Source organism: Brienomyrus brachyistius, chromosome 1 (genome assembly GCF_023856365.1).
Source record: "Brienomyrus brachyistius isolate T26 chromosome 1, BBRACH_0.4, whole genome shotgun sequence".
NCBI lineage: Eukaryota > Metazoa > Chordata > Actinopteri > Osteoglossiformes > Mormyridae > Brienomyrus > Brienomyrus brachyistius.
This window is the reverse complement of record NC_064533.1, coordinates 3,207,295-3,221,442: the sequence shown is the minus strand read 5'-3', so window position 1 is coordinate 3,221,442 and position 14,148 is coordinate 3,207,295. Positions and strand designations below refer to the sequence as shown.

Genomic DNA, 14,148 nt, shown 5'->3' with positions numbered 1-14,148 from the left:
GCATGCATAGCAAAGAGGAAATTTAGCCCCAAACCACCAAACATGAGATCTGGCACATTCTCCGGAGCCTCACGCACGGTGCTGAAAAGGCAGCATGTTACTGGAAGGCAGACAGGACCCGGATAAACGTGCAGAGAGACCCGGAAACTCTCTCCTCCGATTCCTCAGTGCATCAATGGCTGCCTAAATGGAGGGGACCTGGCCGGCGCCAGGGGAAGCCGTGTGAACCAAGATATATTTGGCAAGACAGCAGAACATCCCGCACGCGGGACACACTTGTGAGAATGCTGGGAAAAAGGCGGTGGGGGGGGGGCAGGGGTCACGGGGACCCAAGGTGAACGGCGCCCAAGTGACACGCGCACAAAGGGGCCCGAGGTGACGCGACCCCGGCGCCTGACCCCTGCGGGGGGCGCCACTGGGCCCCACTTCTGCCTGGCCAGCATACAGAGGCATGTTTTGATTATGCAGACGTGCTACATAAGCCCCCGTCTGGCCCCTGTGCTGTAAACTGGGGGGGTGGGTGCTGGGTGGCAGGGCCCCCCGTCCTGCCCCATGCACCAGAGTCATTTTCCATTCTGTCAGAGTGCATGAGCAAGTGAGAGAGAGAGAATGAGAGAGTGACAGAGGAGAGAGAGAGCAAGAGAGAGAGGGAGCGAGAGAGAGGGAAAGAGAGCAGGGCCCTGCACACTCAGGCCTACTTCATTAAATGACTTCAGCCTGTTGGCAGAGCCAGTGGGAAAAGTCCATATTAACTGTGTGTGAGATCCAGCGAGCAGCCAACAAAGGCGGTGGCTGTTTCTGGGAGCCGCCTGTCGGGTGCGTGTGCTTGTGCATGTCAATGGCAGACAGCATTTGAGACTCCCTGTCCCTGCCATCCCCGGTTAGGCCTCAGGAAAATATCCACGTGCACAACCAGCTGCCTAACCGAAGCCCACGCCTGGTCACACCCTGCCCACACCCTGCTCTCGCTCGACTACACCCTGCCCACACCCCAGCCTCACTTGCCCACACCCTGCTCTCCCTCGACTACACCCTGCCCACATCCCAGCCTCACTTGCCCACACCCTGCTCTCGCTCGACTACACCCTACCCACATCCCAGCCTCACTTGCCCACACCCTGCTCTCCCTCGACTACACCCTGCCCACATCCCAGCCTCACTTGCCCACACCCTGCCCACACCCTGCTTTCGCTCGACTACACCCTGCCCACATCCCAGCCTCACTTGCCCACACCCTGCTCTCCCTCGACTACACCCTGCCCACATCCCAGCCTCACTTGCCCACACCCTGCCCACACCCTGCTTTCGCTCGACTACACCCTGCCCACATCCCAGCCTCACTTGCCCACACCCTGCCCACACCCTGCTTTCGCTCGACTACACCCTACCCACATCCCAGCCTCACTTGCCCACACCCCGTTCTTGCTCGACTACACCCTGCCCACACCCCGCTCTCACTCGATTACACCCTGCCCACACCCCGCTCTCGCTCGACTACACCCTGCCCACACCCCACCCTCACTTGCCCACACCCCACTCTTGCTCGACTACACCCTGCCCACACCCCGCTCTCACTCGATTACACCCTGCCAACACCCCGTTCTCACTCGATTACACCCTGCCCACACCCCGTTCTCGCTCGACTACACCCTGCCCACACCCCACCCTCACTTGCCCACACCCCGCTCTCGCTGGACTACACCCTGCCCACACCCCGCTCTCGCTTGACTACACCCTGCCCACACCCCGTTCTCGCTCGACTACACCCTGCCCACACCCCACCCTCACTTGCCCACACCCCGCTCTCGCTGGACTACACCCTGCCCACACCCCGCTCTCGCTTGACTACACCCTGCCCACACCCCACTCTCGCTCGATTACACTCCGCCCACACCCCGCTCTCGCTTGACTACACCCTGCCCACACCCCGCTCTCGCTCGATTACACCCTGCCCACATCCCACCCTCACTTGCCCACACCCCGCTCTCTCTCGACTACACCATGCCTACATCCCACCCTCTCTTGCCCACACCCCGCTCTCGCTCAACTACACCCTGCCCACACCCCGCTCTCACTCGATTACACCCTGCCCACATCCCAACCTCACTTGCCCACGCCCTGCCCTTGCTCAACTACACCCTGCCCACATCCCACTCTCGCTCGACTACACCCTGCCCACACCCCACTCTCACTTGACTACATCCTGCCCACACCCCGCTCTCACTCGATTACACCCTGCCCACATCCCACCCTCACTTGCCCACGCCCTGCGCTTGCTCAACTACACCCTGCCCACATCCCACTCTCGCTGGACTACACCCTGCCCACACCCCGCTCTCACTCGATTACACCCTGCCCACACCCCGCTCTCACTCGACTACACCCTGCCCACACCCCGCCCTCGCCCTGCCCTTGCTCAGCTACATCCTGTCCACACTCCACTCTCGTTCGACTACACCCTGCCCACACCCCACTCTCGATCGACTACACCCTGCCCACACCCCGCTCTTGCTCGACTATACCCTGCCCACACCCCGCTCTCGATCAACTACACCCTGCCCACACCCCGCTCTCACTCGATTACACCCTGTCCACATCCCACCCTCACTTGCCCACACCCCGCTCTCTCTCGACTACACCATGCCCACATCCCACCCTCTCTTGCCCACACCCCGCTCTCGCTCGACTACACCCTGCCCACACCCCGCTCTCACTCGATTACACCCTGCCCACATCCCACCCTCACTTGCCCACACCCTGCCCTTGCTCAACTACACCCTGCCCACATCCCACTCTCGCTCGACTACACCCTGCTCACACCCCGCTCTCACTTGACTACACCCTGCCCACACCCCGCTCTCACTTGACTACACCCTGCCCACACCCCACTCTCGCTCGACTACACCCTGCCCACACCCCGCTCTCACTTGACTACACCCTGCCCACCCACACCTCACTCTTACTGGACTACACCCTACCCACACCCCACCCACATCCCACCCTCGCTCGACTACACCCTGCCCACACTCCGCCCTCACCCGACCCACAAGCCTTCCTTTGCTCAGCTACATCCCGCCCACACCCCACTCTTGCTTGACTAAACCCAGCCCACACCTTGCCCCCATCCACCCACACCCTGCCCTCACCCAGCTACACCCTGCCTACTCCCCACCCTCGCTCGGCTACACCATCCCCACACCTACCCACATCCCACCCTTACTCGGCTACACCCTTCACTCACCCCATCCTTGCCTGCCCTCACTTGGCTACACCCTGCCCACACCCCCATCAGAAGGTGGTGCTGCCTGGCAAGATGTAAGAGACAGCCACAGGTTGGAGCAATCAATGCTTCTATGGCAAACCACCCCCCCCCATTCTCATTTATCCCCCTTGGCTGTCCCTCTAGCTATGAACTTGGCCGCTTTCCTGTCAGCCCCAGACTCCCAGACATCTCCTATTGTCTGCTTGAAGCTCAATCTTGGTAGCAGCACAGTTCCTAAATCTTAACCAAAGATATTTTTACTTTGGACGAAACATCAAGAACCTAAGGACATATAATGTCACCCTGAAACAGCATCCATCACACAGAAGCTCACAGTGAAGAGGACACAACCTGGACCTCCTAGCGAGGAGGACACAAATTGCACCTCCCATCGAGGAGGACACAACCTGGGCCTCCCAGCGAGAAGGACACAACCTGGTTCTCCCAGGTAGGAAGACACAACCTGGACCTCCCAGCGAGGAGGACACAACCTGAACCTCCCAGGAAGGAAGACACAACCTGGACCTCCCAGCGAGGAGGACACAACTTGGTTCTCCTAAGGAGGAAGACACAACCTGAACCTCCCAGCGAGGAGGACACAACTTGGTTCTCCTAGGGAGGAAGACACAGCCTGGACCTCCGATCGAGGAGGACACAACTTGGGCCTCCCAGTGAGGAGGACACAATCTGGGCCTCCCCGCTGACCTTCTGCTGCTTGGTGCCCAGCTGAGATGGCCTGATATAGCATCTTGCAGGACATCAGTAAGTCAGCAGACATCTGGAGCCCATCGGATTTCTCTGGCAGAAACAAAGGCAGCCGGGTGGGTTTATTTAATTACCCTCATTTTCACCCCTCATGTCTCAAACTCCATCTTTCCTGCTACCATAATGGCACAGGGGGAGTTTCTCTTTTTTTAGCAGAAAGCAAACGGGGGGGGGGGGTGGGGGGGGGATCACAGATTCGAATCGGCAATACAATAGAAGTCTGATACAAGAAGGGCACAGAGCAAGCCGCCCAAGGGGGGCATTTGGCTGAGCCGAAAGCAAAGCAAATGGGTACAATTCTGAAGGAGGGAGGACTCTCCAGGTTCAGGAATCTATCACAGCCGGCACAGTTTCTCCCTGTCTACCCTGCGCTACCCTCACGTCACCCAGGCTGCCGAACACCGGCCAAAATCCGCCGCACACAGAAACCAAAAACACGGTCGTACACAGATGCAAACATACTTGTACAAGCAAACCTAAGACATTCGGGAGATACTACCCTGCACAAAAATCAAAATTGCAATTTAACAACCCAAACGATCTGTATCTTGTGAGTCCAGCCCCATTCACTCTGACGTCGTGCCTAACTTGCCAACTAAAAGATGATGAAAAAACTTTGGCTGTTATGGTATCTTAAAAACCAAAGCCAAGCATGCAGAGCAGACGTGTGTTTCTGGAAAACTTCCTGCAGTGTTAGTTTGTCCGTGGAACATGAGGACAGTTTTTCAGCTTGTTTACAAACACAGACACATGTAGAGACTGCGAGTGAACCCCCTTTAAGGTACTCCCGAAATACTTCATGGGCTCTCCGGCACAACTCCACCATTTTTACCTGGGGGGGGGATGACAAGTTTTGTACATTTCCTACCTGGTTATGTGTCGCTTCTGCATAATTTACTTCGGGGTATCGTGCAAAAGGACAATCAGACGGTCAACATAGTAATAACAACAAATTGAACGCATAAATAAAATAATGTAAAGTTCCATGGCATAGGAGAGACTGTGTTCCTTAATGATGGCCTGGAAACCCCAGCGTTAGCGAGGGACTCGCATACCGTTAACACACCACAAGGATACACGTCGTCTACACAGGGAAAAGAGGCGGGGGGAGATTGGCCCTCCAAAATAAAAATACGGTCCAAACACATGCAAGCCTGTGACCTCACCACGCCAAGCTAGTTTATTTATTTTAATTAACCAGCGCCCGGCCAAAATGCCTTCCCTAATTAAGCTGTTTGTCTTTTGAGACAAAGAGGGAAGGCCCCAATTAGCCGCCGGAAGCTAGACTAGCCGAAGAGCCTTAAAGAGACACGCACAGAGGGGGCCCTGTGTGGAGCCGCAGCCCCCGGCGACGCTCTCTCAATGGGCTGCTTCAGCCGCTCGGCTCCCCCTCCGACTCTGTTTGCTCAGACCTCGTGGACCCATTTCAAGCTCCAAGCTCTGCGGTATTTCGTCCACCTCCGAGAACGTGGGTGGGACCTCGGAGACCGCAAGGACGAACAGGTAGGGGGCGCCCTGCCTGGCTAACTGATCCTCCGGGGTCACCACACAGCACCGTGTACCCAGAGCAAGCTGGATGGCGGCGTATTTACAGGAGTGGCCTCAGGGGGGCACTGTTCCTGTTTTTCCTCATTTAAATAAACAAAGGGCACTCACTTGTTGACAGAACAGAAGTCTAGAAATTATTCATACGCCTTGGTAAATTTGCTCATTGGAGAATTCTTTATTTTGAACATGAGCCAATGGCAATTCCACTTCGTGGCCAGACGACTTCACATGTTTCATACTAAAATAATTATGATGCATGTTGAGTAATTAAAGGACATTAACTCAAGTACGGCTATTCATATATTGCCCAGAGCAGGCATAATTAATCAAACAGATAACGAATGTAGGGCTGCTAATCAAGGTTTTCAGCCTTCAGGAAAACAGTCCTGTAGTTAGAGGATCTTGTTGCCCCACAGGGACTGTAAGTTGAACTGTGAGGGAGGGGGGTCGGTGGTCCTGGAGCTCAGAAGTTACCTCACCTCAGCTTGCTTAAAGTGATTCTGATCCCGGTTCTGTGCACCGTACTCGTCAATAATGCCTAGAGCCATTTCAGAATCTTGACCCCAACCATGAGACAGACACAGCTGTCCCAGGGCCTTATGGTGCCCCCTGCTAGCATAGAGGTGCGCTCTTTAGCTAGAGCAAGCTGTAGGCACCTTGGATGTTAGCCAGCCACATTGCCCACAAACCCATGAGGGATATTCAGCCACCTTCCCCAAAAGAGAGGACACCACCACCTTGGCAGGAAGTTTCAGCACCCAAAGCTCTCACGCTCGACTCCGCCCCCTCCCTCAGATCCCCCAGCAGCGCCTCCTCCCCCCGCCCCCCAGCTCCATTTTACCATAGAAACCAAGATAACTTCAAAGTGACTTCAGGGGTGTTTCTCAATATGTGTACTTTACCGTATGTCCTTGCATACCAATTTTACGTCATCTTCCACTGCCAAAGACCAGTTCCAATACTCAAGAACAGAAGTACAGAGGAGAGTAAAAATTCCCGGATGTCCTTCCCGCCCAGCCCCAGACGTAAAGGATGCGCCATTTGTATCCTCACCAAACAAGACCCGTTTGATTCATCGTGTTTGGAGTTCATTCTTGGGCGGTAAGTCAGCATGACTGTACGATTTTTGCGTTCTTGGTACTAAGAAACACCTCAGCTCTGACAGTTACCCTTCTGCTTGAGAAGGAGGCTGACCATTGGCTGCCGCATGTCATGTGAGAGAACTTGGGACACAAAACAGACAGTGAAGTTCCTCCGGATGATCAGAGGGCTTTTCTCTGAATGCAGCGAGATGCCAAAATGGCAGATGTTGCCATCTAGTGAAAAAAGTGAAGAGTTACTGGTGTATAGATGCTACAGAGCTTGACATGATGCCCAATAACAAAGCATGTCATCCACACATGTTGGCTGAGTCTGATAACGTGCTTTAAGTTGTTTTGTGATCATCACATGACACCATTACAAACATGTACTTTGTGTAAAGGAATCACCTGCTATGACCTTTCATTCATCCTTTGCATATGAATGTATTCATTCATCCATTGCATATCATTTTACAGACAAGCATGTTGCTTTTCTCTCGTTCAGACACACACTGTCAAAAAAGTTGCATAGTTTAATCTCCATCAGGTCTATTAATGGTGAGCTGAACAATTATTAACCAAACTAGACTCTTTTCAAGCTATCACGAGATAGAAAGTCATTAAACTATTCCTTACATTTGCAATAACAAGAAACTATTAATAAGCTGTAAGTTGTGCTAAAAGACACATTATTTGTGCATAGCGTTATAATTAACCTAACGTGACATACGCACGACATACGTGACACAAATGTAAGAATGAAATCATGTTCACTTGAAGTACACCCAACATGTTATAGTATGTGTGACACTGAATAAGGCATAATAATAATGTCAGAATCAACAAATAATGGCGGGGTGCTTATGCAGGAAGGAAGTTCATTGGGCATGTTGCAACTGTCAGCACCTGCGTGGAATTATAAGCTAGAAATGAATGTATACCCATTGTGAAAGGGTTTATTTTATATATTAAATATGTTCCTTTCAATGACCACTGAAATGACACAGACTCTCTCTCTCCCTTTCTTTCTCTCACACACACACACACGCCCATCTTTATTTTCACACTGTCTAGTGCCCCAAATTGAACTTTACACATTCTCTATCTTAATATATCTGTTAGCTTGTACTCAAAGCAGAGTATCATTTGACAGGTAGCACATTAAGTGTTTATCTGCAAAGTGTCCTGCAGCATCTCAGAACACACACACACAATCGCACACACACACACACAATCGCACACACACAATCGCACACACACAATTGCACACACATGTGCACACACGCACATACACACACACACACGCACATACACACGCACGCACGCACACACACACACGCACAATCGCACACACACGCACATACACGCACGCACACACACACACATGCACGCTCACGTCTTTCTTTGGTACCATCTGAAATTTGCACTTCATATGGTGCTTACACATTCTACTCTTCAAGTTAACAGTATTTATTATATATAAAAATATTTATTTAATCCACAAGACCACACTAAATGTATGACTTTGACAACACGCACACATACACACACACACACAATTTAATTATAAATTTACACAGATTGTTACCTTTTACTTCACTCGTTCTAATTCAGACATTATTCAGCAAATCAGACAAAACAACGAACGTCTTCGTTGAAATGTTTGCGAATGATATCCGTGGTTGTGATTAAATCATATAGTAATAAGAAAACAACGCAGGAGACACGATGCAGAATCAAATAATAAGGCATTACAGACTGAACCCGTTGCCTTGAATGGAAAAGCATTGCCAAGGTAGATCTCGGTACTGAAAGACCCTTTTAACACGTGAATTTGGACGGTGTTGACGCGGTATAAAGATGCATGTCAACACGGCATTTTAAGCGCGCGTTTCATGCCAGTGCTCCGCGTATCGTGGTTGTATTTTCTCTCGTGTTCTGCTCCAACAGCGGAAAGTGTAATGACGATGACGGGTTATACTGCGAATGGTAATATAAAAACGTAGTTCTCTAAAATCCCACGACTTTTAGAAAACTTACTGATATTTTTTTTCCATAACTTTTCCAGGTCTGGAAAACGTGATTTCTTAATTCCATGATTTTCCCTGGATTTCATGACCGTGCGAACCCTGTATATTTATGGAGAGATAATCTTTATTACGACGTAACATTTCTGTTAACACACAGAATACCGTTTACACGGTAATCTACAGACACAGATTTAAGGGAATGAACATTTTGCACCACGATTTAAAAGCTATCAAGTGCAGCGGAAGCGTTAGACTCGCGGGGCTTCAATCAAACCCAAAGTGTTCTTTGGACTGTAAGATTCTCTGAAGAAAAGCCAAGCGTGTGCAACTTCTTTATACCTCTGCAGCTAACCATAAAATATATCCCATTAAATATTTTTTTCTGGTTATAAATATGTCACTTCTACGCGAAACGAGTAGCACTCACAGGGGGGTTAAATGAATAAAAAACGGAAAATCGCATCTTACGTAGACTATTGAAGGAACATTAATTATAAAAATGGAGTAGTGCTTTATTGTTCTTAGGACTAAGCAGGGTGGGGAAAAATGAGTGCGAGGGTGGGGGATTTTTGGCGTCTGCTCTGTGTCCCAGGATCATTCAAACTTTCTTGAGGCACAAACTCGCTCTTCCTGACACTGCGCTGAAAATCTATTCTCCTAATGCCATCTAGCGATCATAAACATTTACTACATCGTATGCCACAAATATATAAATATTTATTTTATAACCTATTCACGTCGAATTCACTTTATAAATTTTAAGGTGACGCATTTTTAATTCCAAGCTATGTGAAATACAATACAAATATTCTATAACCAAGCAAATTACGCCAAAGAATAATCCTAATGTAGTAAATGAATAAAAAGGAATGCACGCACCGAAGTTGTATTTCAATATTCCACACAAGCGATTAATCACAGAATCTTTACGATAAACTTTAATTAGCCTTTGCCCTACAACCAAAACAACAGAATATAGTTACCATGTTTCTTTCCCTTTCAGAAAATGAAAAACTTTTTACAAAACTTTTCATGATTGGAATATGAATATTCATAATGTTAAACAATGCACCAGGGTCAAATTAATCTCTGGTATATTTTATTAATTTCGTGTAAATACATTATATGCCCACGAGAGGTCGGTATTAAATCGCTTAAAAAGAAGCCACTTTAATTAAATAAGTGCAAACTCTAAATACTAAACTTCCACAAATACATGTCATGATCAAACTAGTAACCAATCCAGGGCCGACATGTTCGAGTAATAATTACCCAGACAAAGGAAAGGAACATAATGAATCTAAAGGGTTACTTCAGGCTTAAAAACAACAGGACATACAATATGCAGTGTGGTACAGTGCTATGAAATTACACCACTTCTGTCATCGTGCCACTGGTGACGTTTATCTTTAGTAATAAGAAAAAGGAAGGTCAAAAATTAACTCCTTAAAACCATCATAAATCCTTCACAGCACTGCCTCATTCTTAAACATTAGCAAAATCGTAAAAAAAAAAAAAAAAAAAAAAACAGAACCAGACCCATTAAAATGGTCTGTCAGTGTCACTGGACATACAGCACAGACCTACGGTGCAGCCAATGCACAGATGGAAAAAACTGGGTAGAGAAAGTGGAGGGTCTGGACCTGTAAGTGAACAGAGCTCATTACCAAAACGGTGCGAGTTTGGGCCTCTGTTGTTTAGTAACTTCAGTTAAACATCCGAGCAGAAACGGGGTCGAGCTACTCAAGCCTTGAAGAACGGCGGTAACTCTGCGTGTGACTGGTAGATCGCAATCGACAGGCCAATCGCCACGACATACCCAGGCGATCGCGACGCCTTCTACTGCCTCCCCCAGCAAATGACCCCCCCCCCCACTGAAGGGAACTGCCCTGTCATGACTGGTAGTTCCCTAGAAATATTAGAACTGCAAATGTAGCTCATAATTAAAAAATAATAATAATAATAACAGGCTGGAGAACACTGTAATATCTGGGACAGGCTCACTGCAAACTCCGAACTGCATAAGCAGACCGCTGTTCGCCCCCCCTGCTATGTGTAGCATACATACAAGCAAATCCCACACCTGGAGGAGGTAAGGAGCATGCACTGATCATGGCAGCACAGAGGAAGCTATTAAAAAAGGTCTTGTGGACAGTAGCTACCACAGGTGGTCTATGGAAGGCTGACTGGTGAACCAGTGACAGGTTCATGGGTGAGCGAAGCTCAGTGATGCGCATGGGGGGCGAGGGAGAGCCCCTCTGCTCTGAGCCCACTGGAGAGCTACTGCAGCACAAAATGCTGGAAAAGGTCATGCTGGTTATGATAGAAAGGTGACAGTGGATTGCAGCTGGCTGTTTATGGGACTGTGTGGCCTAAGACCGGTCAGAGTGTCCATGCTGACCCCATGGAGCTGGACCTGGTCTTATGCGTCATGTTTCCTTTTGGATGGCCGTGAGGAAGAGATGGCACCAGGATGCACTATGGGAAGAAGGCAAGCCGACAGACAGAGTGCGATGCTCTGGGCAGTGTTCTGGGAAGCCTTGGGTCCCGGCATTCATGTGGATGGTACTTTGACACGAACCACCTCCCTAAACATTGCTGCAGACCAAGTACCACCCTTCATGGCAACGGTATTCTCCGATGGCCATGGACTCTTTCAGCAGGATAATGCATAAGGCCAGACTGCAAAAAATTGTTCAGGAATGGTTTGGGGAACTTGAAAAAGAGTTCAAGGCGCTGACTTGGGCTCCAAATTCCCCAGGGATCAATCCGATTGGCCATCTGTGGGATGTGCTGGACAAACATGTGTTGATCCACGGAGGCCTCATCTCGCAACTTACAGGACTTACAGGATCTGCTGGTAATGGCTTGGTGCCAGACACCACAGGACACCTTCAGAGGTCTTGAGGAGTCCAGGCCTTGACGGGACAGAGCTGTTTCGGCAGCACGAGGGCGACCTGTGCAATATTAGGCTGCTGGTTTTAATGTTATGGCTGATCGGAGTATAAAGATAATGTAAGCTCATATGCTTCTTACACCATGCGGTTAAGTTCTGGGTTCGCGTGTGTCCCAACCAGCCCAACGCACCTGAATAGCAGATGTGCGAAAGCACGCGTGACTTCCTGTTTGGGAACACCCATCCCACACGGGAAATTTTCTGCCACTCAGCTAGAGCTTACTGGGCTCGCACTAATTTTACATTTTCCGTCTTCTTAATGGAAAGGTTTTCTTCTGAATTTGCGTGCATGTTCTGTTGCAAAGCATAAGCAGATAGCACAGATTAACGGTTTAATGTCAGGCAAAATGCAACTGTGACTCAATTATAGCGATGACATTTTCTGTCTGCAGATCAAAACTCTCGCTGTATTCGAAACTACCGAGGTTCACATCGTAATCATAAATCTGGCAAATTTACAAAACAGTTCTTTGGCAACCTGTTGAAGAAGACTTAAGCAAAGAACACGAGGACGGTGTCCGTAAAATACACAAAACTGTCCATTACAATGTCAGTATTAAATTCCCTACTTTTCATTGGACAAAGCAAATGAAAAACTGACAGCTAATATATGACGTTCAACAGTTATCCAGCCGCTTAACAAATGAAATCCTTCAAAACTGGCTTTTTTTTTGGAGAAATTACAGCCACACGTATCATAAAAAGACACCAATCGTAGTGTCCAATTCCCTGCTTCCATCCAACACTGCAGAACCGTAACAGCAGGTTGCTTGAGGGCACTAGTTTTCGGGAGAAACTGCGTTTGAGCAGCAGCTCAGTTCAGAATCCTGTTCAGCTGGCCTGGGGGTGTGGGGGGTGGGGCGCTGGAGGGGAGGGGGGGGCTGTACCCACATCCTGTGCGCAATTAACCGTTTAGTCGCACGCCCCCGCTCGGGCACACGGCCGCTGCAGCTGGGCATGAGCGCGCTCCCGCTTCCCCCCGAGCCAGAATGACAGCAGCGATAAGGAGGAACGGGAACCCGCCGCGTTAAACGCTTTTGCGATGAAAAAGAGGTAGGAAGCCAATAAAAAATGCACTTATCTTACAGAGAACTGACAGGGGGCACATCTCGCCTTCACCCCTCATAATCCCTGGTTCATTTATGCAAATAAAGGGGATAAAATCCCCAAAGCGCATCAGGTGTGAAATTACAGAAAACATTCCTGCGTAGAACTTTCTTTAGGTCTAGCCCTTGGTTATATATATATATATATATATATATATATATATATATATATATATATATATATATATATATATATATATATATATATATATATATAGTGCACATAGCAGGTTGTTGACATATCTTTCACCCAAAACAACTATCTGAATCGACTACAAACTTCAGTCTTTCTATACACCTGTTGGAACTGCGTGGAAGTAAAGTTCAGTTATTTCTTGTATCTGTAATTGTCAGTTAGATATTGAATATACTGTCGCCTTCTGGTAAAAAAACGAACACTCTAAGCAAGTAAAGAGATTTTCTTTCTTTGATTCTCACATATACCTATGCACCAAACAACATTCACTGTTACGTTACCCTGCAACAAGAACAGCGTAACGCTCCGGTTGTACACGCTGTTCCGACACGAATTACCACGAAGGTCGGTGCTTTATCATTTCTGTGACTCTTTTAAAATGGGATCTTCCATCCCAGCCGCACAAATCACCACTGCGACGTAAATCCGCATGTAAAGCAAACTCACTTTCCGAGAAAAACTACACAGCCGTTACGATAGGGATCCAATGCCTTTTGCGTGTACAGACCCAGTTGCGCAAGAGACAGAACAGTCACCCAAAAGACCAAAGAAAAGCACATACAAAAAAAGGCAAAAAACACTCTTCATTACAAATCTTAATTTCAGGAAGGACCGAGAAAAAAAACAATATGTATATAAAGATTTATATTAATCTATCATTTTTTCATAGTGGGACGCCTGCCAGCATCGTACTTGCTGTGGATCTGAGCGTAACGATCGAACAGCTTCCAACAATCCCCCAGGTTTGGGGCAGCACGACCATTAGCCTGATAAATATAATGAAAGCATCACTTTGTCTTACCCCAGTGTTTCGCTGACGTTTGGACGCCCGCCGACATCCAGCCATCGGATGTTTTGTGACAGCGTGCGACTCTCTTGTTTACAAAGCTTCGGCCGGGGATCCGATTGGCCGCCGCCAACGAGACGGCGACGCCCCAAAGCTTTTGTTGAACTTTTGCACTTTGTCCCCCTCGGATGTGCCGCTAGATGGCAGCCGTCGCCCGACTCATGGATTATTCCGCGACGAAATCGCCATCGATTCCGTTGCTATAAAATGAACATATATAAAAATAACACTGCGTTGCAGAGAAGGAGCCATGTAAAAAAATAATGTATTTTTGAATGCGGGAGACCGGGAAATGTATTAAATAGCCCAAGCTTAAGATAGGATAAGATAAGAAAAAACTTTATTTATCCCGAGGG

At 48.6% G+C, this 14,148-nt stretch overlaps 1 protein-coding gene across 1 annotated transcript in view; it reads right to left on the bottom strand.

The window, feature by feature from the left end:
* ccnd2a (cyclin D2, a) overlaps positions 1 to 13,924 on the bottom strand; it is a 137,857-nt gene extending 123,933 nt beyond the window's left edge. Inside the window, exon 1 of the mRNA XM_049010146.1 lies at positions 13,748 to 13,924. Coding sequence (XP_048866103.1) covers positions 13,748 to 13,792 — 45 coding nt within the window. The 5' untranslated portion in view covers positions 13,793 to 13,924. The remainder of the gene's footprint in view (positions 1 to 13,747) is intronic.
* Positions 13,925 to 14,148: the final 224 nt, after the last annotated feature.